The sequence below is a fragment of the Peromyscus maniculatus genome, chromosome 2, assembly GCF_049852395.1.
Source record: "Peromyscus maniculatus bairdii isolate BWxNUB_F1_BW_parent chromosome 2, HU_Pman_BW_mat_3.1, whole genome shotgun sequence".
Taxonomy (NCBI): Eukaryota; Metazoa; Chordata; class Mammalia; order Rodentia; family Cricetidae; genus Peromyscus; species Peromyscus maniculatus.
Genome location: NC_134853.1, coordinates 83,735,465 through 83,763,291, shown reverse-complemented (window position 1 = coordinate 83,763,291; position 27,827 = coordinate 83,735,465). Strand labels below are relative to the sequence as shown.

The window sequence follows — 27,827 nt, the reverse complement described above, 5'->3', positions numbered from 1 at the left end:
TGGTCGTGGCCTCTGCATTACTCCTGCCTCCATGCTCCTGCCCTGTTTGAGTTCCTGGACTGACTTCCTTCAGTGATGGACTATGATGTAGAAGTGTAAACCAATTCAACTCTTTGTCTCCAACTTGGTTTTGGTCATGGTGCTTCATCACAGTAATAGTAACCCTAACTAGGACAGATATCATTAGCTTAATTAGATACCAAGTAGATTTTAAATTGTACTGCTGTTTGGTCTCATCTGCTTATATATAAGTAAGTTCTCTGAGAACACAATAGGACATCCTTCCCCACATTCTTGTTTGTGACTCACGTAAGGTAGGTGCCCCTGGTGTTCACACTCATCATCAAATCCACTCTCTTTGTAGGAGTATCCAATGTGTTGGTCAAGCTAATAGCACTCGCATTGTTCACCAAAATATCAATTCCTGTTTCCAAAGAAATCAGTTCCATTTTAATGCAAGTCAGAGTCGTCCCCGCCCCCCATATACACAAAACATTTCGTCCATGGTTGATCCCTCAGCTGATTCACAAATAGGCACAGTGGAGATACAGCCAATTACCAGAGCTCTATGGAGAACCATAAGAAAGCTTAGTCCTTCCAAGCTGTAGCTACAATCCTTAAGTATCGGTCTTCTCTCACTGGTCCAGGAACCTTGGGTCAAATCCTCTCTAGTACTCTCTGACCTATGACTTTTCCAAGAATACTACTCTCTCTTTCCACACAGCTCCTTTATTTCTTTCCTTTTCTTTTTTCTTTTTTGGTTTTTCAAGACGGGGTTTCTCTGTGTAGCCCTGGCTATACTGGAACTCATTCTGTAGACCAGGCTGGTCTTGAACTCAGAGATCTGCCTGCCTCTGCCTCTGCCTCTCAAGTGCTGGGATCAAAGGTGTATGCCACCATTGCCCAGCCATAGCTCCTTTCTTAAGGGAAGGGCTCCTTTCTGGTATTGGAAACTGTGGAAAAAGAATGATCTTGAGTTTCAAATCCCAAACAAGACTTTTTTAGTGACTCATATACAGAAACACACACACACACACACACACACACACACCTAAAATAATTCCAATTTCTGTGTACTCTATTCAGTTTCTACCTATATGCAATATATCTTTTCAGTTATATGCTCAACAAAAATAACATTAAATGAAAATTTCAGTGAAAAGGTAAAAATACTTCATTGAAAATACTGCTATGCAGAGGGTGCTAGTTACATCTAAGGTGAGAACAACCATCTGTGACTTGTGAAGAAGTTACACGAAGCTCAGGCTATCAACCAGTTGGCTTCACTGAGTTATGTACCCCAACTTCAGGTTGCAACAAAAGGAAGCGACCGCAGTCATGTGACTCATCCTGTTACTCTGACTCCTCCATTTTACCGCTATTGTTCATCTCTAACGGGGCCTAGTTTCTATAACATTTATCACAGGTATGCGGGTATAGGGGGAACAGCATAAACAGGGCCACATACTACCCGTGGTTCAGGCCTCCACTGGAGGTGGTTACAGCTCTGTTTTATCAATGCTCAGTAAGTATGTCAGAATCAAGGGACTACCTCCGAATTTCTCGACAGCTTTTTCCACTGCACTGTTGATTTGCTGCTCATCTCTCACGTCAACAACACATGGCAAGGCCTTTCCTCCAGCGGCTTCAACTACAGAAAAGCAAACAAAAAAGCATCAAAGTATTTATAATTACACCTTCGTTCTGATGCAACAATAGTCCAAAGAAAAAGTTCCCCGTTTCCAGAGAAATTGAGATACATTACAGGGTCTTATAACCACAACAGACAGACTGACTAACCCAACCAGCTGGGGCTCTGCGGGCTCTAGGCATGAACACAGTGCACACACATACATGCAGGCAAAACACTAATGCACACAACATAAACACCTCTAAAAACAAAATGTTCACCCCATCCTACCGTCAGCGTCTCCTCTCCACTTGCGCTTTACCTCCACCTCCACCCAAGACTAACTGTTGTAAAGAAATGATTTTTTCCCAGTGCTGGGAATAGAACCCTGGACCTTGTACCTCTAACTTACAGTCCCAGTTCTGAGATATGACTATCCTAGAATCTCTCATAGTGCTCAAAAGAGCTAGAGGTGAAAAAATGGAGAGAACTCCCTCTCTTGGTAACAAAATAAATACTTTTTAAACACATAATTTTTTTATTTAATTTTGAGACAGGATTCCACTATGTAGCCTTGGCTGATCTGGTTCTCACTCTGTAGACCAGGCTGGCCAGGAACTCACAGGTATCCACCTGCCTCTGCCTCCCAAGTGCTGGGATTAAAATGTGCACCACCATTTACTTAGTTTTTTGTAATGCACTCGCACATGCTATAACATGCACAAGCAAGTCGCCTCCACAGCGTGGGTTTGGGGGTCTGGCGCAGGCTGTTGGGCATGGCAGCAGGCACCTTTCTTTACCTGCTGAGCCACCTCACCAGCCCTGAACACAGTTACTTTTAAAGTAGCTTTCAAATAGCTCAGACCACGCTCTACAGCAAATTATGCCCCGAAACCACTGTAAGGAGAGTCCGTGAAGCGGCAGTTGTCACACTCACTTTCCTCAGCAGCGGTGTAGATCGTGCCTGGGAGCTTCGGGTGTGTCTGGGTGGTTTTCGCAGCGATGACAATATTTGCTCCATCCTTCGCTGCTTTCAACGCGATAGCTTTGCCAATGCCCCGGCTTGCACCGGTGATGAAAACCGTGCATCCCGCTAGCTTCCTAAACGGAGCAAAGGGGACCCTATTAGAGACTTCACGCTTTTATTTATACCAGCTCACATGCATTTTCAAGATTTCCTCTACACCCCCACCCGACAGATTATAACTCCGCTATATTTCCACTGCATACGACTGATAAATTATTTATGACAGTTACAGCTGGCCAATCTTATCTGAGATCTGCAAACAAAATCTGCTCAAATACAAAGTACATCTTAAAGAGAAGACATGCATTTTTTTCCATGGGAAAAGTATTCACAAGGCTGTGTGTGGTGTATAGGATGTATGTGTGCAGATGTATGTGCCTAAGTGGATCCACAGAGACCAGAGAAGGACCTCAGGTACCCTTCTCTCATCACTCTCTACTCCAGTTCTCTTGAGACAGGGTCTCTAGTGAGCCTGAGGCTAGGCATATAGCAAGCTAGCTGTATATAACCCCAGGATGCTCTGCCTCTGCCCACGGCAGAGTTACAGAGTGTCAGGTTACAGGTAACTGTACCCATACCCAGCTCTTTTACAGGGGAGTTGGAGATTTAAGCCCAAGGTCCCCAGGCTTACCCAGCAGGCACCTTTACCCATAGACTCATCCGCTAGCCTGAGACTTCTGTTGTTGTTTGGAGACAGTCTCATGTAGCACAGGCTGGCCTTGATCCCCTAATCCTCCTGCTTCTACCTTCTAAGAGCTGGGATACAGGCATATACCACTATGCCTGTCAACAAGGCTTATTTGTGAGTGGCAGACTTACACATACATTTTTATTCTTTACAGTCTATAGTACTTTTCAAATTTTCTACACTAAATACATAACACTTGATCTTTAAAAAATTCTCTAAAAATAGTAGCTAGAGTGGAAAAAATGCAAATATGGATTAACTAATGAATGGATAAATGTAAGTGGTTTACCCCCACAATGGAATAGTGTTCAGTAATGAAATGGAATGAATTACTAAGATATACTACAGTATGGACAAACCATCTAATCACACAGATCACTTTCTTAAGATTCCATTATATGATGTGGACAGAGCAGTCAAACCTGTAGACTCCAGCGGCTGCCCGGAGTGGGAGTGGGAGGGTTTGGGAGCCAACAGCTGAGGCCTAGGAACTTCTTTCTGGGATGACAAAGGTTCTAAACTGATTGTGGGGACTTTTCTTTCTATGCAGACACAGAACCACTGACTGATGATGGGTGTAAGAATTACATCTCAGTAAAGCTGTTCAACAAGCCTAAAAGGGGCGAGAACAGCTGACCAGAAATAGCCCTGATTCAAATATCCTGACATCCCCAGCTCCCATTTCATTCTCTATTCCTCCCATCTTCACACTGAATTTTCTACTTATTCTGCTGCTAGGTGACAACAAGAAAGGTGATAACTAGATAGGTGAGTGTAACAAATGAACAGGAGGCTCCTGCTGGTCCTGGGGGATTACACTGGAGTAGGGTATCGCAGGTGCAGGGAGGGGCGATTTTGAAATAAAGAGTAATCATGTATCAGTTGCTTTCTTGTTTCTGTGATAAAATACCATGGCCAAAGCAACTTAGAGAGGAGGAAGGGTTTACTTGGTTTTACGGTGCCAGAGGGGAAAGGCGCTACTGTCACAGCAGGCAGGCCTAACGGCTGAACAGCAGGCTGGGAGTTCACACTGGAACCACAAGAGGAAGCAGAGAGCAAACTGGAAATGGTAGCCTCAAAGCTCACCCCAGTGACATACTTCCTCCAACAAGGCCACATATCCTAAACCTACTAAACAGCACCACCTGTAAGCGAGTGTTGCAACTCTGGGGGAAAGGTAGCCTGACTGTTCAGGGCGTCAGGCGACACCTGGAGCTGCTAGGACAGCTCTGGCAACTGAAGCTGCAATGGGACGGCTCAGCCCTGGAGGGGAAGATATCTTTATCTTGACCGTTCGGGAGTCAGGCTATACTTGGAGTTGGGGTGTGGTGGGGAATGGTCTCCACACAGGATATAGTAATCCTGCTCCTCTCTTGGAGAGCCACTACAGATGAGCTTTGCCTAGCCCCTCCTTATGGGGACTTCCCAGCAGAGTCCTGCTTCTTCTCTGGCCCACAATGTTGCTTCTTTTGCTTCACTCTGCTAAAGGGGAACCCCTGCTCTGGCTCTGGCAAAAAAGTTACTTTCCTGCTCCACCTTGCTCAGCCCCTAAAGGATGTCTTACCAAGGTTCTTCTCTGCACTGGCGAATAAAGATCTTCACACCCAAGACTCTTTTATTTTTATTTTTCGAGACAGGGTTTCTCCATGTAGTTTTGGTGCCTGTTTTGTATCTCATTCTGTAGACCAGGCTGGCCTCGAACTCACAGAGATCCGCCTGGCTCTGCCTCCCAAGTGCTGAGATTAAAGGTGTGTGCCACCACCACCCAGCCCCAAGACTCTTTTGAAAAAGAGATTTATTTGGGAAGGAGGAGTCCAGGAGAGTGGCCGCCTCTACTAGGGTGGGAAAGAACAGGCACAACTGAACAGGCTGGGTGGTTTATATAGGATTTCTTAGGGGCAGAGTTTTTCCAGGGGAAGATTTTCTGCCCCGGGATTGGTTATTTTTTTTCTCCTCAGGAATTGGTTAGTTTTGTTGGTCCAGGGCAGACATGGTCCTGATTTCAGAGCCAAATTGTGTTTCTTTCACTGGCCTTTCTTAGCTTTTTGGCTCTAATTCTAAGGCCAGGGCATATTTCTTTCACTAGTTCTGATTCTAGAGACAAAGTGTGTTTCTTTGGCACTGGTTTCAGAGTCAGGGCATGTTTCTTTGGTTCGGGGTTCAGGGATAAAGTGTTTCTTTCTCTGGCTCAGGTTCCAGATCTAGGCTATGTTTCTTTCACTGGTTCTGGGCTCCAGGGTCAGGGTGGGTTTCTTTAGCCAGCCCCCTTTCCCTACACCACCACCTGGAGATCAAGCAATCAAAAATCTGAGCTTCTGGGAAACACTGTAATCCAAACCATCACAAATCACTGTGAGGGGAAGAAACCAAAGTAGAGAAGTGGGGAGGAGACAGAAAAGTAAAATACAGTAAACATAAAAAACCATGTAAAATGAGTGTATAAAGCCTAAATAGAAACAGACAATGGGGTACCTACTAACCAAGCCAAGAAACGGAGTAGTACCAAAGCCACCAGCCCACCTCTCTGTTATGGTTTGAAAACAAAACATCCTCCACAGTCTTTTTTTTTTTTTTTTTTTTAACAATTGTTCTCAACTGGGGAGCTCTTTAGGGTGCTCCTTCAGAAGGCTGGCTGGGGGAAGGTCAGTAGGAGCAGGCCCTTGAAGGTTCTACCTGGCCCCACTTCCTGCCCCTTTCTCTGTATCTTGGTCCACTGTGATGTGGAGCCTCTACACGTCCCTGCTGCCCCACCCCCATACACACACACACACACACACACACACACACACACACACACACACACACACACACACAATGGACTAAGTCCCTCTAAAGTTATGAGTCAAAATGAGCCTTCCCATCCTTGTTTCTGAGAGGTATTTTAGTCATAGCAATGCAAAATAACTAAAACATTCCCCAACTCTACCTGCTGCCAGCATCTACCCCACAAAGCAAAAACTACTTTAAATGTTAACATTCATTCTTTTAAAATAATATATAATACCTATGCATCTATATCTAACCCAGGGTCAGACAATTATGGCCCACAAGCCAAGTCCAAATCATTACCAATGTGTGTAGAGGAAGGGTGAGAGCTAAGAATGACCTCTCCAGATGAACATTTGCAGCCAATTTAATGACAGAAAATACCAATCCTAAGCCCCAGTTTGTAGTACTTTGTTATAACATCCTAGAAAGCTAGATCACTCTAACAACCCTCAAAACTTCTTATGAGATATTGTACTACAAAAAAAAATGTGCCCAATTATTTTGAATATCCACAACAAAAATATTATGAAGATTTATTTTTATGTCTTAATATATATAAATGCATCCATCTCCAATGTTGCCTTTTGGTTCATAAAACCTAATATTTACTAGCTGACCTTTTACAAAAAATCCTTTCTAACTATGGTCTGAACAATGCACTATTTAGGCTTTTTGCCTCATTTTGAACTCTGTATAATAGACTGATAACGCATGTAATTCTGTTTAGAGAGCTATCCGTATGATTTAAGTAACCATACTTATTTTTCATCAGTACATGAATCCCACACACGAACACACTGTAAGTTATCTACTCTACCATTTAGCAATAGTGTAATAAATGTTGCTGAGCTCATCTTCCAGTCACTTGTGCCAGAGCTTCACACACACACACACACACACACACACACACACACACACACACACACCAGTGAAAACTGTCCCCTTATGCACTGGTTTCTTGTCTCAGTGTGACAAAATGCCTTTTAAAAAGCAATGAGAGGAGTTGGAGAGTTGGCTCAGCAGTCAGGAGTGGAATTTGGATCCCTGGAATTTGGATCCCTGCACCATACCAGGCAGCTGACGAATGCCTACAACTCCGGCTCAAAGGATCCTACTCACCCTTCTGGCCTCTTAGGCATCCACAGACACCCAGAAACAGATATACACACATAAAATAAACATCTTTCAAAAGCAACGAAGAGTTTCTGAGGGCTCCCAGTCTAAGGGGATGCATGGCAGGGCAGGCATGGTGGTGAGAAAGTGGGGTGCTGGTCACAGCGTGACTACAGTCGGGAAGCAGCAGAGACAGTGCTGCTGCCCACTTCCTTGACCCTTCCTTTCCCCTTCTCACTTAGTCCAGGCCCCATGCCATGCTGTGGTGCTTCTCCTCATACTCAGGGTGGTCTTCTGTTTTCAGCTCCACCCCTCTTTAAACCCCCTTCAGACACACCCAGAAACATGGCTCCTGGTGACTCTAAATCCAATCAAATAATTGAAATCAGGGAGGACGCCTAGCTCAGTGGTAGAGTGATCCTGAGGTCAACCTCTGCCACTGTAAAGGGGGGGGGGGGGCGTGCTGATGTGTCTCTTCCCTTACAAATCAACCACCATATTTTATATGACACTGTTATGGATCAAAGAAAACCTCAAAGGTAACCAGAAATTCTGGGGCACTCCTTCCAATCCCCCTCGCCCCCCCCCCAACTCTGGCTTGACCTCCTAGCTTTTGTTCGACAAGAGACTGTGATAAGCACAGCGTAGTGGCACACATCTTTAACCCCAGCACTTGGAGGCAGAGGCAGGTGGATCTCTGAGTTCAAAGCCAGTCTGGTCTACAGAGTGAGTTCCAGGACAGCCAGGACAGTTTCACAGAGAATCCCTGTCTTGAAAAACACAACAAAAACAAAAACTAAAAACTTAAAAAAAAAAAAAAAGCTGGGCAGTGGTGGCACATGCCTTTAACCCCAGCGCCTGGAAGGCAGAGGCAGATGGATCTCTGAGTTCGAGGCCAGCCTGGTCTACAGACAGAGTTCCAGGACAGCCAGAGCTGTTATACAGAAAAATCCTGTCTTGAAAATCCAAAAAAGGTCGAGGGTATAGGTCAATAGTACAGTGCATGCTTTAGTACGTATGAGGTCCTGGGTTTGATACTTAGTACCACAAGGGGAAAAAAAAATAAACTGTCAAGTTAGACATGTGACAGTAGAAATCCTGAGCTGAGCATAGTGATACACACCTGGAATCCCAGCTCTTGGAATGTTAAGTCAAAGAATTACCAAAAGTTCAAGGCCAGCCTGGGATATACAGTAAGTTCCAGGCTAACTTGGGTTAGAGACTCTATCTGAAAGAAAGAGAAGCGGGGTGGGGAGAGGGGAGGAAAGGGAGAGAAAGGAATCCCTGAGATTTGGGGGTAATCATACTGACAGAGACTTGACTCCTCTAAATGAGGACAAGGGAGGGCAAGGACCTGAGAGCCAGGTGAGAGAATGAAAAGAATTTTTCCAGGCTCTCACTCATGTCAAAGGGAAGAACAAAGATACCATCTGTTCTTCTGTCGGTAAGACAGAACAAGAAACAGATAAGCAGAGGCCCGAGGAGACAGCTCCGTCAGTGAAGAGCTTGCCCCAAGCTTGAAGATCTCAATTCCGACCTCACACGCACATAAGAAGCTAGCTGTGGTAGGGCACACGGCAGAAGAGATCTTTGTGAGTTCAAGGCCAGCCTGGTCTACATATTGAATCCCAGGCCAGCCAGGACTACACAGTGAGCCCTGTATTTAAAAAAAAAAAAAAAAAAAAAAAAAAAAAAAAAAAAAAAAGTATACACAAACTACTCAAGAGATGTTTAGAGGCTAGAGAGATGACTCAGAGGTTAATTAGAGAGCTTGGCGCTCTTGCAGAGGACCAGAGTTCAATACTGAGCACCCACATCAGGCAGCTCACAATCTCACTCCAGCTCCAGAGAACCTGACACCTCTTAAAGGCTCCATGGGCACTGTACACTCACAATACACATACATAAAAATAAAATAAAAAATACAAATAAAGAGATGTTTAATGTTAGGTACACCCATGAAAATGTCTGCCAACTGTTGATTTACAGGCTTATCCCTCTGCCTGGAACACAGCTGGACTGAATCCCAGTAGGATAAAGGGCATACTCCTGCTCACCCAGGGTCCGGGGCATCGGCAACAGGGGCAGCAGAGGCAGCCAGGTCTGTCCTACAAAGTCCTCTAGCTGCAGAGCATTAGGATCAGGATGCCCATGGCAAGGGTGTTCTCAATGTCACTGGCAGGTGACTAGAATCTGCAAATGCAGAGACAACCCAAACTTTGATTTGCCAAGAGTCTCTCAAAATTACAGTAAATGTGATTAAATTTTAAACCATTTTTAAAGAGTAACAACTTCTTTAAAATATATATATATATCAGTAAAGCATGCCTTTAATCCCAGCACTCAGGATGCAAAGGCAGGTGAATTCCGCATCCTGTGAGTTCGAGGTTAGCCTGGTCTACAGAGAGAGTTCCAGGACAGCCAGAGCTACACAGAGAAACCCTGTCTTGAAAAAACAAAACAAAAAATATATGTAAATATATATTTGCAAGGCTCACATTCTAAAATTTCTAAACTAAATACCCAAGAATAGCCAGGAAGATTCTAAAACACAATCCAAACGACAATTGGCTTCTCCAGATTTTAATGTAGTTTGTAAACTTGTACAGACAGACGAGGTAATAGAGGAGAGAGTCTAAAACAGATCCCTATGCACACAAAATCTTCATTTATAATAGTGGTAAAGGTACACTAAAAAGAATTAAATGATCAGGCCAATTTGGCTGTGACAGCGGGAAAAGCCATCTAAACCAAAATGAAATGGGCTTCCTAACTTACTTCCTAGGCCAAAATGAATCTTAGGTGGATGAGAAAATATGAATATAGTACACATGTATATATGTTTGCCATAAAATATAAAATATTTACTGAAAATATAAAACTAAGGGCTGGGAGTTTAGCTTAGAAGAACTTGTCTACAGCAAGTAAATGCCTGAGTTCAATCCCCAGCATCACAAAATGAGCAAATAAGACAGTGTAATACCATAATAGATTAGAATACCACCTTAAACAAAAGACCTTAGTTGAGTGTGGTCTTACAGGCATGTCACAAAAACAAAATAGCCTTAAAAGAACAGAGTGATAATTCTGACTTCAGAAAAGCATATTTATTCATGTTCAATGAGTATTATAGTCAACAAAAAGAGCTCACTGGTTAAACCAGATAAATAAAACGATACAGAGGGGGCTTTAAACCCCACTTTCTCAGTCTCTGCACAGCTGACATTTTGGACTGGACAATCCGTTATCAGGGGCTGTGCATCGCCTGCAAGCAGTTCACATGCATCAGTGGCTCCACTCCCTTAGCTGCCGTATAGCATCTCCTTTCATTGTGACACTCACCATCTTCTCAGATATTGACAATGTCTTCTGGAGGTCATAGTGCCTCATCTTCGCTAGTGAAAACATAAAAGCAAAGTTTAACTGTAATGAAGAGCCTCTCCCCACTGGATTTGTATTATCAAATGCTTTGTTACTTACTCTGCCTACTCATGTGTTAGAACTATTTCAATTACTCTAGTTTTATAAACTAGTTTAATATCTGGAAAAGCCAGCCCCCCTCCTTCAAGTTTTGTTTTTGTCTTTTCTGGCTGCTCTGAAGTATTTTTTTTAGAAACTTTAGACCTGAGACTGGCTAGGTTGGATACTGTTCTCTCATTCATGCTTTTGACTGCACAGTCCTTTTGGTGATGAATTTCTTTCTGTCTGTTTTGTTTCATTTTTTTTTTTTTTGAGACAGAGTTTCTCTGTATAACAGCTCTGGCCGTCCTGGAACTCTGTAGACCAGGCTAGCCTTGAATTCAGAGATCCATACATCTGTCTCTGCCTCCAGGCTAGCCTTGAACTCACAGAGATCCATACATCTGCCTCTGCCTTTTGGTTCTGTCTTGCAACGTCAACTTTTAAAATGTATATTCTCAGGGCTGGAGAGATGGCTCAGAGGTTAAGAGCACTGACTGCTCTTCCAGAGGTCCTGAGTTCAATTCCTAGCAACCACATGGTGGCTCACAACCATCTTTAATGAGATCTGGTGCCCTCTTCTGTATACATAATAAATAAATAAAATCTTTAAAAAAATAAATAAAATAAAATGTATATTCTCCTCGAACCACCAATTTTGTTTTCAAGCATTTATCCTAGATGGTACATTCATCTATGTGTAAGCAGACAAATAGAAGAAGGATAAGGAAGCCGTTAGGCATGGCAAAGGCAGAAAGATCTCTGTGAGTTCAAGGCCAGCTTGGTCTATATAACAAGTTCAAGGACAGCCCAGACTACACTCAAACAAAACAAAAGAATAATAATGGAAGCAAAGATGGAATAGAAACAACACCAACATAAAAGATAACAGAACAACTGGAAATGATTTAGTACCCCACAATAAGGAACAGGTTAAATAATTGATGGTCTTCAATAACAATACACAACCATTAAAGAGAACAAGGAAGAGCTGCACGTACTGGAAACTTCTGTATAGCCAAGACATGTCAGATAAAAACCACAAATCCAAAATGGAGTTTGCTACTTTTTTCTAAAAAGTAGGAGCTGCCCCTGTAGGGTGTACAAAATATGTTTGTAAATGCAAAGAATACAGATATATCAGAGAGAAATTGGATATTTAAGGATTAAGTGATTTTCATTTATACCCTTTTGAACTATTGAGATTTTTAGCTGGCTCTATGTGTCAAGCTAATTCCAGAATGGGCTTGTCACTTGCATAAGACACCCAAACTTTATAGAACACAGTAGACCCACCTGAGTTTGGTAGGGACTAAGTAGGGCAAAAGACACTGGAGGAACATTGTTTAATAGGTATCTGTTTTGATTTTGCAAGACTGAGAAGTCCTGGCGATTGGCTGCACAACTGTGTTAATATATGTGTGGAGGTTTGCGGGAAAGGGAGGTGTAGACAGGATCTCATTCTGTAGCCTTTGTTGACCTAGCACTCACTATGTAGATCAGGAGAGTCTTGATCCTTCAGTTGGGATTAAAAGCATATGCCACTATGCCTGGCTAGACTGGGGTAAATACACTTCACTTTAAGTTAAAAACAAAAATTAAAAAAAAAAAAACTGTCCCCAAAGGTATTTGTATTGCAACATTTTAACTCGCAGTTAACTTGAAAAGCATTTTCAAAACACACCATTCTTTTACTGTCCTACAATCAAGCACACAGAACAAACAGAAAGTTTAAAGTCATTAACTGTCCCCAGAGACCTTTCACCTAGAAGCTGAAAGCAATACTGTCACCAGACCAAGCTAAAGGCAAGGTCGGGGCCACACTGGGGTGTCGGGGACACCTACCCTCGAGACCCTCCCTGTGGGGTATCTAACTGCGCTGCGCCCTACAGTTCACAACTTTGGGTTCTCCTGTAGGGACACAACTTTGGGTTCCTGTGCACGCGCTGTGCCAGCGACTCAATCTCCTCCGCGCACCGGAGTTCCAGCGCGCGCCGCAGCTTCGCCGAGCCTCCCTGCGCCCGCCGGGTAGCACCGGCGACCTCGCGACCCACCCCCCTGTCCCCTTACCCGGTGTTGGGCAGCATGACCTTCGCAGCTCAGAGGACTTGGGAGCAGTGGGACAGCGGCGAGCCCTGAGTGACAGGCGAACCTCCCCTCCTCATTTAGCCGCGCCCCCGGCCCCGCCCCGAGGCCCGCTCGGGAACCGGCTCTCCTACAAGATGGAGATCGCTGTGTGCGCCTGCGCACGCCGGGCGCTAGGCGAGACTTTCCACTCCACAAACGACGCCCAGGAAACCAACTCTCTGCGCATGCGCCCTGGGAGCCACCTCCGCCCCGCCCGTTTCCCGGGTCTGGCGATGACAATCAGTGCCTCCCGTGGGCCGCTGGCGTGTCCAGAGCATCAGTCCTACGTAGGCTTTCCTCCGCAGTCCGACGTTCGGCGCGGCGCCGGCTCCGGTCCAGCAGGATGGCCGATTGCCAGGCGCGCCGGGGACTGACCCAGGGGTGCTGGGCGTCGTCCGTCCCCCGAGCCAAGGCGTTCGTTCCGAGGTCCCTCAGGAACGGTTGTGGACGTCTGAAAAATGCTTTTGCATAAAGCTGGTCAGCGTCGTATTTTAGCAGCCATCGAATCTGGACTTAGTCGGCCTGACCTCCAGTGTCTGTAATTAGGCGGCGAGAAGGCACCTCCTGGAAGAGATCTTTGCAAGGACCACCCACAAGAATCCATCGTCTATCTGGGCCACAGAAGCCAAATGTGGAGAAGGAAATTCTTAGTCCTGGAATGAATGCTGGAATGAGGTCGATTCTGGAATCCAGTTTCGCCTTGGAGTTATATCTAACTCAGCTACTCTGGAAACGAAATTGTTTTGTATTTTGTAACGGTAGAAAAGATGCTAAAGAGATTATCTGAAGCCTAGCTCAGGAAACCAATTTAAGATAGGTATGTACCCTCCTATTTGACACAGGCCAAAGAGATTATCTGAAGTAGTTCAGGAAACCAACTTTTAAAAAAAAGTTATGAATTTTTTCAGTCATAAAACTGGTACCTTTGCAGGGCGGTGGTGGCGCACGCTTTTAATTCCAGTACTCGGGAGGCAGAGGTAGGCGGGTCTCTGTGAGTTCGAGGCCAGCTTGGTCTACAGAGCGAGTTCTAGGACAGCCAGGGCTACACAGAGAAACATTATCTCTAAAAACCAGAAAAACACGGGGCTGGAGAGATGGCTCAGAGGTTAAGAGCACTGGCTGTCCCTGAAGAGGTCCTTAGTTCAATTCCCAGCACCCACATGGTGGCTCACAACCATCTATAATGAGATCTGGTACCCTTTTCTGGCATGCAGGCATACATGCAGACAGGACACTTGTATACATAATAAGTGAATCTTAAAAAAATAAAATAGCCGGGCGGTGGTGGCGCACGCCTTTAATCCCAGCACTCGGGAGGCAGAGACCAGCCTGGTCTCCAAAGCGAGTTCCAGGAAAGGTGCAAAGCTACACAGAGAAACCCTATTTCTAAATATATATATATATTAATATATATATATTATTTTATGTTTATGGGTGTTTTGCCTGCCTGCATGTCTGTGCTCTTCCTGTGTGCACTGCCTGAAGAGGCCAGAAGTGGGTGTCAGGTTCCCTGGAAATGGAGTTCCAGGCGGTTGTTAGCTGCTACATGGGTTTTGAGAATCGAACCCTCCATCCTTTGGAAGAGCAGCCAGTGCTCTTAACCATGGAGCCATCTCTCTAGCCCTAAATTAAATCTTTAAATTAAATTAATAAAATAAATAATAACAAGACTGGAGAGATGGCTACATGGTTAAAAGTGAATGCTGTCCTTGCTGAGGACCTGGGTTCAATTCCCAGCACCTATGTCTGGTGGCATACAGCCACCTACAACTACAACTTCTGGGGATCTGATGACCCTCTGTCCTCCACAGGCAACTCCACACATGGGCATACACAGACACGAACTTATACATAAATATAAATAGCCAGGCATGGTGACATACACCTTTGATTCTAGCACTTTGGAGGCTGAGGCAGCTGGCACTACTTAGTGAGACCCTGTCTCAAAGAGATTAAGTAAATAAATAAACAATCAATCTACTGCATTAAATACTTTAACTTGTGTTAAAATGTGACTTAGAGTTATCCATGGCCTTCCCCAGTAGTGATTAATGAGGTGTAAAAGCCAGACATGGTGGCTCATGCTTCTACCCAGCCTTCAGGAGGCTAAGGCCAGCCTAAGCTGTATAGCGAGACCCTATCTCAGTATAGTGAGACCCTGTCTCAAAACAAAACCCAAGCAATGCCAGAGGTGGAGAGTGGGCAAGGAAGCACAGGTCTTGTTAATATTCGATAAGAGTTTATAAGATGAACAGTTTGGGTTTAGACTTTAGAAAGATTTCTTCTGGCTGCAGTGTGAAGAATGGCTTCCAAGAAGATTGAGGCACAGAAGCCTATAATAATGTCATGAATAAGAAAAATATTAGATGATGTGGCCTAGAGCAGTAATGGTGGGTGGGAAGATATATTTAAGAACTAGAACCAACCAGATTTAACTAATGAATATACACAGAGAGAAGAGAAGATGGTGTCACAGATGACTGCCACATTTCTGGGAAATTAGTGGCACAAGACAGTGGTTCCTCAAAAAATTAAAAATAAAATTGCTGTATGATTTATCCTAACTCCTGGCAAACTGAAGAGAGGTTTGCACACCTATAAAGGTAGCAGCATTATTTAGAATAACCAAAAATTTCCAAGTATGGAATGGTAAACTAAATGTAGTATATATGTACCAGGTAGTATCACTCAGTTTTTTTTTTAAGTGTGTGTGTGGGGGGTTTGGGTGTTGTTGTTGTTGTTGTTTTTTTTTTTTTTGTTCTGTTTTGTTTTGTTTTTTGAAACAGGGTATCTCCATGTAGTCCTAGCTGTCCTAGAACTTACTGTGTAGACCAGGCTGGCTTCAAACTCACAGTAATCCTCGTGCCTCTGCCTCCTGAGTGCTGGGATTAAAGGCGTTCTCTGCCACCATCTGGTGGTGTATGATGGTGTATTTTTTATTTTATGTATATCAGTGTTTTGCTTGTATGTATGCCAATGCATCCTGTGTATGCATTTCCCTCTGGGGCCCAAAGAGCATTGGATCCCTGGAACTGGAGTTAGAGATAGTTGTGAGCCACCACGTGGGTGCTGGGAATTGAACCTTGGTCCTCTATAAGAGCAGCCTTAGCCTCTTAACCACTGAGCCAGCTCTGCAGCCTTCCCAAAATTAAATCATTTTCAAAAAAGCAAGCCAGCCATGGTGACACCTCTCTAATCCCAGCTTCTTGGAAAGAAGAAGGAAGAGAGTTACGAGACCAGTGCTCACCTGGGCTGCATAGGGAGTTCAAGTTGAACACCGGTTAACTGAGCAGGACTGAGAATTAACTACATAGTGAGACCCTGTCCCCAAACAAGACAAAGCCATGGAATGTACATGTCATCATTTGTCCAGACATGGGTGTGTGTGGGTTCACACAGATCCGTGGAAAGAAGACTCAGAGGCATCTTAAGAATGAATCTAGCCTGTTATGGCTGCAGGATGGTCCAGCCTCGAAGGACTGAAGCACTATCCCTTCGCCTAGGGCATTTTTATTTACTCTCTATTTACAGTTTAGCCAGTTAGTTTCCGTACCTTCAAAGCAACCCGAAAGGAGCTCCCAGAGATAAAATGCCAAGTGCAAATTACTTGGTTCCTCAGGTACTATGGTTTTCTGGGTTTCCTGAACTAAGATTTACACAGGCCTTTGATCCTTGGGGGACTCTCTGATCCTTGACTCTCAGACAAGGTTCACATAGGGCGATAAGAGAAACAGAAGGTAAGAGAAACAAAAGGTGTGGTCAAACAAAGGAAGAAGTAGGGCTGGCTGCTGCCCCTTGGAGCCAGGCCAGGAGCTCAGCAGGAACGCAGCCACATGTACAACATAGCACATGAACACTAATGTAAACCATGGACTTGATGGACACTACGTCAGTGTTGGTTCAGTAATTGTATCAGCTCTAACACACCAATTTGAGGTGTTAATGGTAAAGAGGGGTTCACAGGTAAGTGACTAATCATCATTGTCAGCTTGACTGAATTTAGAATCGTCACCACGGAAACACATCTCTGAAAGGGCCTATGAGGGTATTTACAGAGTTTTTAACTGGGGATGGAGGACCCTCACCGATTAGGTGACCCGATACCATGGGTTGGACTCTAGGGCTGAAGAAAACAAGTTTGAGTACTGTCATTCAGCTCTGCTCTTCCTGGCTTTGGATGAAATGCCCAGCTGTCTTCCCCGACAGGATGGACTGCATCCTCGAACCGTGAGCCAGAAGAAACTCTTCCTACACTGTCCTCATCAGGTTTTGTCACAACAACAATTAAGATATTAATGCAAGAGGAAATCCATACTTTCTGCTCATTTTTTTGATGAACATTAAACTGTTCTAAAATGTATGCTCTGTTCAGAAACAACAAACAAAAAGCTAAGACGGTACTAGCATCAAAGCAGGCAGGTAGACCAGTGTAATGGATTGGGAGCCTAGAAATAAACCTATCCATTGCCAATTGTTCTCATCAAGTACGCAGACATCATTCAGTTTGGGCCAAAACATCCTGTTTTACAAGGATGTCAAGATAACTAGAAATTCACATGCATGGAACTGGATCCACCCTTGCACTTCACAGAAAAGTCAATGGAAGATAGATAAAGCCCTAAACGTAAGAAGCAGAACCATAAAGTTCTTAGACAGAAACACAGAGGTCCAGCAACAAAAGCCCAAACAAGAAATACAAGGCATTGAGACTGACTCATCAGAGTGTAAAAGGTCTTAGGCAGATGGTACACAGCTGTCAGCCCACTCACTGCCCCTTGCCCTGTACTTGGCAAACCTATTTTCTCCCTACTAAGTGTTTTTAATTTTCTCCTTTTCCAATTTGTGTGTGTGTGTATGTGTGTGTGTGTGTGTGTGTGTGTGTGTGTGTGTGTGTGTGTGTGTGTCTGCTCTTACATGTATGGGGGTATAAGTGTGTGGCGCACATACACATGTGTCCGCATCCATAAGGCTGACGTCGGGAACTTCACTCCGTAAGGCAGTGTCTCTCATCAAACCAGAGTTCGTCAAAAGAATATGGCTAGTCCTACTAGCCAGTTTGCCTGGGACACTGAGGCTGGAATTAAAGGCAGGTACCACGTCTGCCCAGCATTTACCCGGGTGCCTGGGGGGACCTGAGGCATTTGCTTTAACCTCTGAGCCACTTTTTCAGCCACTCAAGATATTTGTGCCTCCAAAGATGCTATCTAGGAATGGAAAGAGCGCTGGGCGTGATGGTACATGACTGTAATCCCAGCACCAGGGGAGTGGAAACAGGTGGATCTCAAGTCCATCCTTGACTTTACCGAGTTCAGTGCCAGCCTGGTTACCTGATACCCTGTCTAAAAGAAAAGAAAAAGAAGTTGAAAGGACGACTGATAGAGTGGACAACCAGATGTATACATCGTCTACCTGATGAAGAGCATTACCTAGCATTTGTGAAGAGCTTGCGACATAGCGAGAACGGTAAATGGCCCGAGTTTAGAGTGGACGAAGAGGGCCACTGAAATGGCCCTGTGGGTAAAAGCGCTTGCTCTGGAGACTGGTGAGTTCAGTTCAGATGCACGTGGGTGGAAGGAGAGCCCCGTCTTCCGCAGGGTCTCTCCACTGTAGCACCCAGGTGTACACCTGGGACTTTAATAAGTCATCAGAGGGGCTGGAGGCACGGCTCCATGGTCAAGAGCACTGGTTGCTCTTCCAGAGGACTCAGTTCAATCCCCAGCATCCACCTGGCAGCCCACAACTGTTTCTAATGCCTGTTCCGGAAGACCCAATGTCCTTTCTGCCTCTGTGGGCACTGCATGCATGTAGTACACAGATATACCTACAGGCAAAATGCCCACACCTACAAAAAATAAGAAACAGCCGGGCGATGGTAGCACACTCCTTTAATCCCAGCACTCGGGAGGCAGAGGCAGGTGGATCTCTGTGAGTTCGAGGCCAGCCTGGTCTACAGAGCGAATTCCAGGACAGGCTCCAAAGCTACACAAAAACCCTGTCTTAAAAATAAAAAAACAAAACAAAAAAAACCCGCCAGGCAGTGGTGGCGCATGCCTTTAATCCCAGCACTCGGGAGGCAGAGCCAGGTGGATCTCTGTGAGTTCGAGGCCAGCCTGGACTACCAAGTGAGTCCCAGGAGAGGCACAAAGCTACACAGAGAAACCCTGTCTCAAAAAAAAACAAAAACAAAAACAAAAAAGCTAAACTTTTAAGTTAAAAAAGAACTAGAAGCAGTACACTTGGAGGCTGAGGCAAGAGGATCGTTTGAGCCCAGAAGTAAGAGATCAAACTAGGCAACACAGGACACTCTATATTTAAAACAAAAACAAAAACCCTTGTAGGATCTGAATAGAAAATCCTCTCCAAAAGACATGCAAACAGGCAGCAAGCTGATGGGGAAAAGTGCAGCCGCATTAACCATAAGGGACATGCAGCTAAATACCATGAAATTACATCACTTTGCATCTACTAGGATGGCTACAAATGAAAAGGATAGACAATAACCAGTGCTCAGGGCATGGAGAAGTTGGAACCCTCAGACATTGCAGCAGGGAATGTAAAATGATGCAGGAAGCATTAAAAAGCCCTATCACAATCTCAGACAACGGCCTTACTGGACGTCCATTCGCTCACCCGAGAGAGTAGGGAAAACACTCAAAACAACCGCCAGATGGCGGTCTTGCTTTAAAATTAAAATTTATTAGCCAGGAAAACATTAATCTGGTAACATTGTGACAGACAATTACCATTAGAGTTAAGGCAAAAATATGAGATTCTCTATAGGACTACCCTTTAAAAAGTAAGAATATGTCGGGTGGTGGTGGTGCACGCCTTTAATCCCAGCACTCGGGAGGCAGAGATAGGTGGATCTCTGTGGGTTCGAGGCCAGCCTAGTCTACAGAGCCTGTTCCAGGACAGCCACAGGGCAACACCGAAAAACCCTGTCTCAGATAAAATATATATTTTGGGACAACAATAAAGGTTACAATTTAAATTCCTAAAAGAAATGTTTTGGCCTCAAGCTCTCAATCTTCCTATTTCTGCCTCTCAAGAACTAAAATTACTACAGTTCCTGTGCTCAGAAAAATGATACTTTACCATTAAATGGTCCTCCATCTGGTGGCTAACAACCACCTGTAAATCCAGATCCAGGGCACCGAAAGCCCTCTCTGGCCTCTGTGCATACCTACATGTGTGTGCGCATGCACACATGCACACATGCACACACAAATAAGTGAAAATAAATATTTTAGAAAGAAATTAACTCTATAACCAAGAGCAGATATTTTCAGTGGCTTTAGGAAAGTCAAGGGTCTCTTGGAAATGTTCCTTTTCTTCTCACAGATAGGTCACTTTGCCCCAGAGTCGCCTTCTGAGAAATCCCTGGGCTTTTGAGGGTGTGGCAATCGCTTCTGATGTGGGACCAAACCTTCCACACAGAATTCCTGGGTCTTTTGTTGCTTTGTTATGCTGCTGGTTACACAATAACTGTAGGATAAATTCATCATTGTATTCTCATTTATATTCTTTCTGGTGGTGTATAATTCCAAAGACAAAGGGAGAGTGGACAGCCTCTTCTAATAATAGTCTTTGGAGAAAATTATCATTACATTTCCATCTCCTTTAAGACTGAAAATTTTGCATTAGTTTTGAAAGATTTTAAAGCAGAGGAGAGATTTTATATTTACTACACTGTCTTGAAACCTATTTTTTGGTTTTGTTTTTATATTAAAGATGGGGTCTTCCTATGTAACCCAGAATGGCCTCGAAGTCACGTTTCTCCCACTTGAGGCTTCCAAGTTCTAGATTACAGGTATGTGCCAGCATGCCCATTCCTGATTTTGTTTAGCTGAGTGTATCACAGATCTCTTTCCATGTTTACACCCCCAACCTACCTTAACTGTGTGTGTATTAATAATATATATGTATATTACTTTGTGTGTGTGTGTGTCTGCACGAGGTGTACTTGACTGTGAATGTGTGTGCTGTGGGTGTGTTGTACCCAGAGGCCCCCAAAGACCACCAAGAGACTGAATCTGAAACAAAAGCAGAGTCTTTGTATTGTTACAAGTTAACTCGGGACTCTTTGTCCATCTGATGCAGCAGCAGAGCAGGAGAGACCCTGAGAAGCACTGGGGCAGAGTTTTTAAACCAAAGGGGGCTAAAATCTACAGACTACATAGGAACAGACTCAGGATTGGCTTATGCGAGTAGCAATTATGTTAGTAACTTTTAATTGGCTAGGGTTAGTTAGGGGTTATAGTTACCATTTGGGGATAGGCCTGGACAAGTCCCAGGCTTTGTCCTTGAGCTGTCATGGATGCTGGCTGGCCTGGCACATTCACACTGACCCATGACGTACCTCTAAGTTGGTGAGGGATCCCAGACAGTAAACAACTGGCTGAACCTTGAGCAGTCAGAGTACGTGCAGAAAGGGAGCTATTGCAAGGACTATGTCTTTTGTTCACGGCCCTCCCGGAAACTGCTTGCTCAGGTCTCAGGAAACTGAAATTGAGGCCTGACCTCTGAGAGAAGACTGACAGCCTGTCCTGGCGTCTGCCTGGGCCTTTCAGGTGTGCATGTGAAGGTCAGAGGACAACTTTGTGTGGTTAGTTCCCCACTTCCACCTTTAAGGGAGTTCCAGGGCTGGAGAGATGGCTCAGCGGTTAAGAGCACTGACTGCTCTTCCAGAGGTCCTGAGTTCAATTCCCAGCAACCACATGGTGGCTCACAACCATCTGTAATGCGATCTGGCACCCTCTTCTGTATACATAATAAATAAATAAAAATGGCCGGGCGGTGGTGGCGCACGCCTTTAATCCCAGCACTCGGGAGGCAGAGCCAGGTGGATCGCTGTGAGTTCGAGGCCAGCCTGGGCTACCAAGTGAGCTCCAGGAAAGGCGCAAAACTACACAGAGAAACCCTGTCTCGAAAAACCAAAAAAAAAAAAAATAAATAAATAAATAAATAAATAAATAAATAAAAATGATCAAACTCAGGTCATCAGGCTCCCATGACAAACACCTTCACCATCTCACCAGCTCCTTACCTGAACATTGTAGTAGTAGTAGTTGTTGTTTGTTTTTTGAGACAAGGTTTCTCTGTGTAACTGCCCTGGCTGTCCTGGACACACACACACAAACAAACACACAAACAATCCAGATGACAAGTTGCTGCAATGATTTGTAGCATCATCACAGAGATGACTGAGACTAGAAGAGGGCACGGGATCCCCAGGAGTTGGAGTTGTGAACTCCTCGCTGTTGGTGCTGGGATCCGGAATCTGGTCCTTGGAAAGACCCTGTAAGATGCGTCTAGCCATCTCTCCGCCCCGCCCCACTGGCTGTTTCCATGGGACTCATTCTAACCCCGGTCAGATGCTACCTGTGTGGTTTGGATTTGCAGCTCCCTGATGATTAGCGGTATTGACCTTGTTTTACATACTTCGGGGCCGTTTGTGTATTCTCCATGGAGAATCGTCTATCCAGGTAATTCACTTCTTTTCTGATTAGACTTTCTTTCTCTGGAAATGAATCCTGGCCCGTTTGCAAATCTTGCCTGCCATTCCATCTGCTGTTCGTTCCTCTGTTCATTGTTTCCGTTTAGAAGCTTCTTAGCTTGATGTCATCGCTTTGGCCAATTATTGCTTTTGTTTCCTGTGCTTTGATGATCATACCCAAAAGATCTTTGTCAGTAGCATTTGTTCTGAAGTGTTTCTCTATTTCCTTCCTGTGGCTGCAAAGTTTGGGCTCTTAAATTTAAGGCTTTATCCTCTTTGAATGGATGATGAAAGATGGGGGTCTAGATTTCTTATTTCTTATTTTCCTATTTCTCTCTCTCTGGTATGTGTGTATGGGGTGCATATATGTGACACTCACATGTTCCTGTGCAGGTGTTCATGCGTGTGCATTCTGAGATCAGGGTAGTACACCAGGCGTCATTTCTGCCGCTCCACCTTGCTGCCTTGAGACAGGCTTCTCCGACACTGTATTGATCAGAAGTCAAAGTAGACCTCTCTGTTTTGTTTCTGGTCTTAGAAGAAATATATTTTTTTGTTTTTGTTTTTGTTTTTCAAGACAGGGTTTCTCTGTGTAGCTTTGCGCCTTTCCTGGAGCTCACTTGGTAGCCCAGGCTGGCCTCGAACTCACAGAGATCCGCCTGGCTCTGCCTCCCGAGTGCTGGGATTAAAGGCGTGCGCCACCAACACCCGGCTAGAAGAAATAATTTCAGCTTTCCATATTCAGTTTGGCAAAGGACTAGGGTTCATCATATATTGCCCTCATAGTGTGAAGCTACATTCCCACTGTCCATAATTTATAAAGGATGTATTTTTTTTCACCATTGAGACTGTCAAATTCTAACAAATGCTTTTCTATAGCTGTTGAGATGGTGGGTAGTTTTCTCCTTCATTCTGTTGCTGGGATGGAGTGATCACGTTTGCTGTTTCCTGTATATTAAACCATCCTGCATCTCTGGATTAAGTCCCACTTGATCATGATCTTTTTATCCACTGCTGGATTAAATTTGCTAGCATTTTGTGACGACTTTCTTTTCTTTTTGCATCTCTGTTGATCAAGGACATTAGCGTAGTTTTATTTGTGGTTTCTATAGTCTGGTTTTGGGTATTGGGCTAATGCTGACTTTACAGAGTGAGCTTGGAAGTATTTACTCTCGTTCAAGTGTCTGGAACAGTTTGAGAAGACTCTGCATTAATTCTTCTTTAAACGTTTAGCAGTGACATCATCTGACCTTGGGTGTATCTTGGTTAGAGACATCTTAGGAGTGATTCGGTCTCATTACACCATATTGTTCTGTCCCTATGTCCTATGGCTCAGTTCCGGTAGGTTATATGTTCCATATTTTCCAACTTCTTCACATATAGTTATCCCTAATGAGTCCTTATATTTCTGTGGTTCCAAGTGTAATGTCTCCTTTTTTACCTCTATATAGTATTTTGGGGGGGTCTTTTCTGGATTAGTCTAGCAAAAGATCTGTCCATTTCATTTTGCTTCTTTTCTTTTATGTGTGTGTCTTTGAAGCACGTGTGGGTAAATGTTCATTTAGGTGCTCGGTGCCCTGCGTGCCTGTGCATGTAGAGGTCAACTTTGGGTGTTCCTTAGGAGCTAGTCACTGTGTGTGTGTGTGTGTGTGTGTGTGTGTGTGTGTGTGTGTGTGTGTTTGTGTGACAGAGAGAGAGAGGGAGAGAGAGAGGGAGAGAGAGAGAGAGAGAGAGAGAGAGAGAGAGAGGAGGGAGGTGGAGGGAGAGACACAGTCTCTCATTGGCCTGGAGCTCACTGACTAGACCAGCTGGGCTGACCAGGGAGCCCCCAGGGAACTAGCTGTCTGCCTCCCAACAGGCCACAGCTCGGCTTTTTGTATAGAGGTTGTAGGAGCTAACCCCTCAGGTCCTCATGTTTTCAGGACAAGCGTTTACCACCTGAGCTGTCTCCTCCGTTCTGTTTTTCCAGACCTTTCACAGCATGTACTTATCCTCTCCGCAGTTTTTCTTTCTGCTTAGTTCTGGTTTGTTCTCGTCTTTCTTTTTTTTTTTTTTTTTTTTTTTTTTGGTTTTTCGAGACAGGGTTTCTTTGTGTAGCTTTGCGCCTTTCCTGGAGCTCACTTGGTAGCCCAGGCTGGCCTCGAACTCACAGAGATCCGCCTGGCTCTGCCTCCCGAGTGCTGGGATTAAAGGCGTGCGCCACCAACGCCCGGCTGTTCTCGTCTTTCTAGTTCCTTCTGATGCATTGTTAGGCTGTGTCTGCCGACTTCCTTCCTCTGACTACTGCTTTTTTTTTTTTTTTTTTTTTTTTTCCACTGAGTCCTGGAGGTTTCAATATGCTGTGTTTTCATTTTCATTTCTTTCAAGATGTTTTACACTTCCTTTTTTGTCTTTCAACAGCTCATTCATTCAAGAGAATGTTGCTTAATTGACAAGCATTTGTCCAATTTCTAAAGCTCCTCTTGCCGACTCTTTTCTCTCAGAGAATGATTTAAATGTTATTGAATTTGCTGAGACTCAGATTATAGCCTAGCATACAGCCTGTCCTAGGGGATGGTTCACTTGGTGATGAGAAGGAAGTACCTATCTGCAGCCTATTCTGCACCCTGCTCGAAGGCATGCCGACATGCCGTGCAGATATCTGCCGGACCCATTTGGTCCATCATATAGTTTAATGGTTCTTTGTGGATATTTCAGTCTGGATATTTATATATTCGTAGGAGAGGTATAGTAAGGTGTCTGAATATGTTGTGTTATAATTTGTCTCTCCTTTTATACGTCATGGTATTTGTATTCTATAACTAAGTGCTATTGTATTCATTGTATGTTTATGAATTTAGAATAGCTATTTCTTCCTGTTGGATTTGTCTTTTTATTCATTCATCAATGAAGAGCCAGCTTCACTGACTTTTTTTTTTTTAAGATATGATCCCTGACTGGCCTTAAACTCAGTATGAAGCAGGGGATGGCACTGAACATCTTTTGTTTGTTTGTTTGTTTGTTTTTGAGGCAGGGTTTCTCTGTATAGCCCTGGCTATCCTGGAACTCAGACCCATCCAGTTTATTCAACTCTTTTTTTTTTTCAGATATGGTCGCACTATGTAGCTCTGGCTAGCTTACAACTTGCTATGTAGACCAGGCTGGCTTCGAACTCACAGAGCTCCACCTGCTTCTGCTGGGATCCAAGGCATGCACCACCACACCCAGGGTTTAAAATATAATTTTAATTTAAAGTCTGTTTTATCTCATACAATTATAGTGACTCCTGTTCCTTTTTTGATTTATGTTTTCACAGTGGTCTTTTCTCGCCCCTTCCTTTTTATCTGTGTGTCTTTTCTAGTGAAGACACTTTCTTATAGGCCACATGTAATTGTGTCTGTGTGTTTGGGTTTTGTTTTTCTGTCCACCAGTGAGTCTGTACCTTTCAACTGAGTAAATCCATCTGTTTGTATTCGAGGTTATTGCTGATCAGTAAAGACACACTTCACTGGTTTTTTCTCCTGGTGGTTCTGCGTATACTTGTTGCTTTCTTGTGTCTCTGTGGTTTGGTGGTTTTCAGAACGCTGAGGTTTGATTTTCTCTCTCGGGTGTGTGTGTGTGTGCTCTGCTGTTAGCTCTCACTTACCAGAGTGGACAGCACCCTTTCACTTCGGGGGAGGACACATTCCACTGTTTCTACAGGCCGGTCCGATGGCGTTAGGAATCCCCTCTGCTTCTGCCTGCTTGAGAATGCAGCATATCTTGATTCCTGCTTCCCTTCTGAAGGCTAGCATTCCTGAGGGTATGAGTGTAGCTTCTACCCACCACCCCTCAGTGTGTGTGTGCCTCCCTTTGAACTCCATTTGAATGAGGAGTCTCAAGAGAATATAACTTAAGCTCAGAAGTTTGTTTGTTTGTTTTCTTCCTGATTGGTGATGCCCTCGCTGTCACCCCCAGACAGATGGAGTCTCACTGTGTAGCCCTGGCTGTCCTGGAACTCACTAAGTAGACCAGGCTGATCTGGAACACACAGAGATCCACCTCCTTCTGCTTCCTGAGTGCTAGGATTAAAGGCACGTACCACCATTCCCTGCCCACTACAGTAGTTATTGACTTTGATTGCAGATTGAAATAACTTGGGAGAATGTTAGAACATTCTGAGTCTGGCTCTTACATAAAAGGGTTCTCATGAAATCAGTAGGGGGTTATACTGGTTGCTTTTCTATTATTCTAGTAAATACCTACGATAATCAGCTTCTAGAGAGTTTGGGGCTTCCAGTCCATGATTGGTCAGTACAAATGCGTTTAGTCCTGTGTGAGGAAGCACATCACGTTGGAAACATGCGACAGAGCTTCACAGGTGAGTTGAAGCTTATTCATGGCCAGGAAGCAAATAGAGGAAGAGCTGGGTCCCACAATCCCCTTGGATGAAAAGTTCCCAACAGCTCAAAGCCATTCCACCAGGCCCCATCTTCTACATTTTCTACCACTTCCCAACAGTGTTAAACTGGGGGCAAAGCCTCCATGGGCCTTTAGGGGGCTTTTCCAAACTCAGATTATAGCAGGAATGCACACAGGGAGCTGTATGCTGCAAAGTCCTTCGGCTAGTTTTCACATGCAGCCAAAGCTGAGAATCACTGATCTTGACCAATACAATCTTTATTCTCTTTGTCAATGTCCTGTTCAGAAGTGAGTGTAGGATCGGGTTTGGACAAATCTAGGAAGTTCTCCTGGAGAAGCCAAAGAGGGTGTCAAATCCAGAGTCTTCATGGATTATGTATAGAAAATGACAAGCCAAACAGTCCTTTTTGCACTTAGCAATTCCTCAGCTGACTTCAACTTGAAGCAATTGATTTACTAATCCAGCGTATTTTGGGGTCGTATGCCCTGCTTCCTCCATGTGCATGCAGATTATAGCATGCTTTGCGTCTCGTGTTATGTTGATTTGCTCAGCATACCACTGATACAGCTGATTCCTTCAGGATCCTGTCTTGCCCGCCCTCCAAGAACGGAGTGGAGTGAGTGACCAGACAGCTAATGCACAAACCAGAAGGACTTTTATTTGCAATGCGCGATCAACAATTAAACAGGAAAAACTTGAATAGGAACCCAAATAGGAAACCGGAAGGTCCAAACTTCGCTGTAGTGGGGTACCAACCCACAGGTTGCTGGCAAAGTGCAGCTCTGGGCTCTCAGCTGGCCTGTGACACCAACTGAGAGTCATCCTCTGAAGAACAAGTGTGTGGAGAGCAGGCTGCAGAAGAGGCAGGTCTCAGGTGAGTCTGCCTCAAAGGTCCTCCAAGGCAGGGGCGTCTTCCTTCTCCAACAGGGAGACTGACTCTGAAGTCTGGGGCTGACCTCACCCCCTCCTCAAGCTGGGCTGCCAGAACTTCTCCATGCATAGGGCTCAGCCAGGCCCTGATTAGTTTGGTGTGTGTGTGTGTGATAATGGATAATAGGTAGGTGGCTCTTTTTCTCTGTCAGTTAAAGAATTAAATGACGGGAAGGAGTTCAGAGCGATGCAAAACCAAAATGTGTC

General features: G+C 44.4%; 2 protein-coding genes across 2 annotated transcripts in view; one reads left to right on the top strand and one right to left on the bottom strand.

Moving 5' to 3' along the window:
• The window catches only part of Hsdl2 (hydroxysteroid dehydrogenase like 2), a 42,346-nt gene extending 29,323 nt beyond the window's left edge, over positions 1-13,023 (bottom strand). The window contains exons 1-4 of the mRNA XM_006994016.4: positions 12,757-13,023; positions 2,568-2,731; positions 1,553-1,651; positions 310-424 (exon numbers count right to left, since the gene is read on the bottom strand). Of these exons, the coding sequence (XP_006994078.1) occupies positions 310-424; positions 1,553-1,651; positions 2,568-2,731; positions 12,757-12,773 (395 nt within the window). The 5' untranslated portion in view covers positions 12,774-13,023. The remainder of the gene's footprint in view (positions 1-309; positions 425-1,552; positions 1,652-2,567; positions 2,732-12,756) is intronic.
• Positions 13,024-13,326: 303 nt separating this feature from the next.
• Positions 13,327-27,827, top strand: part of Ptbp3 (polypyrimidine tract binding protein 3) — a 119,267-nt gene continuing 104,766 nt past the window's right edge. Inside the window, exons 1-2 of the mRNA XM_076564300.1 lie at positions 13,327-13,630; positions 20,545-20,623. Coding sequence (XP_076420415.1) covers positions 20,570-20,623 — 54 coding nt within the window. The 5' untranslated portion in view covers positions 13,327-13,630; positions 20,545-20,569. The remainder of the gene's footprint in view (positions 13,631-20,544; positions 20,624-27,827) is intronic.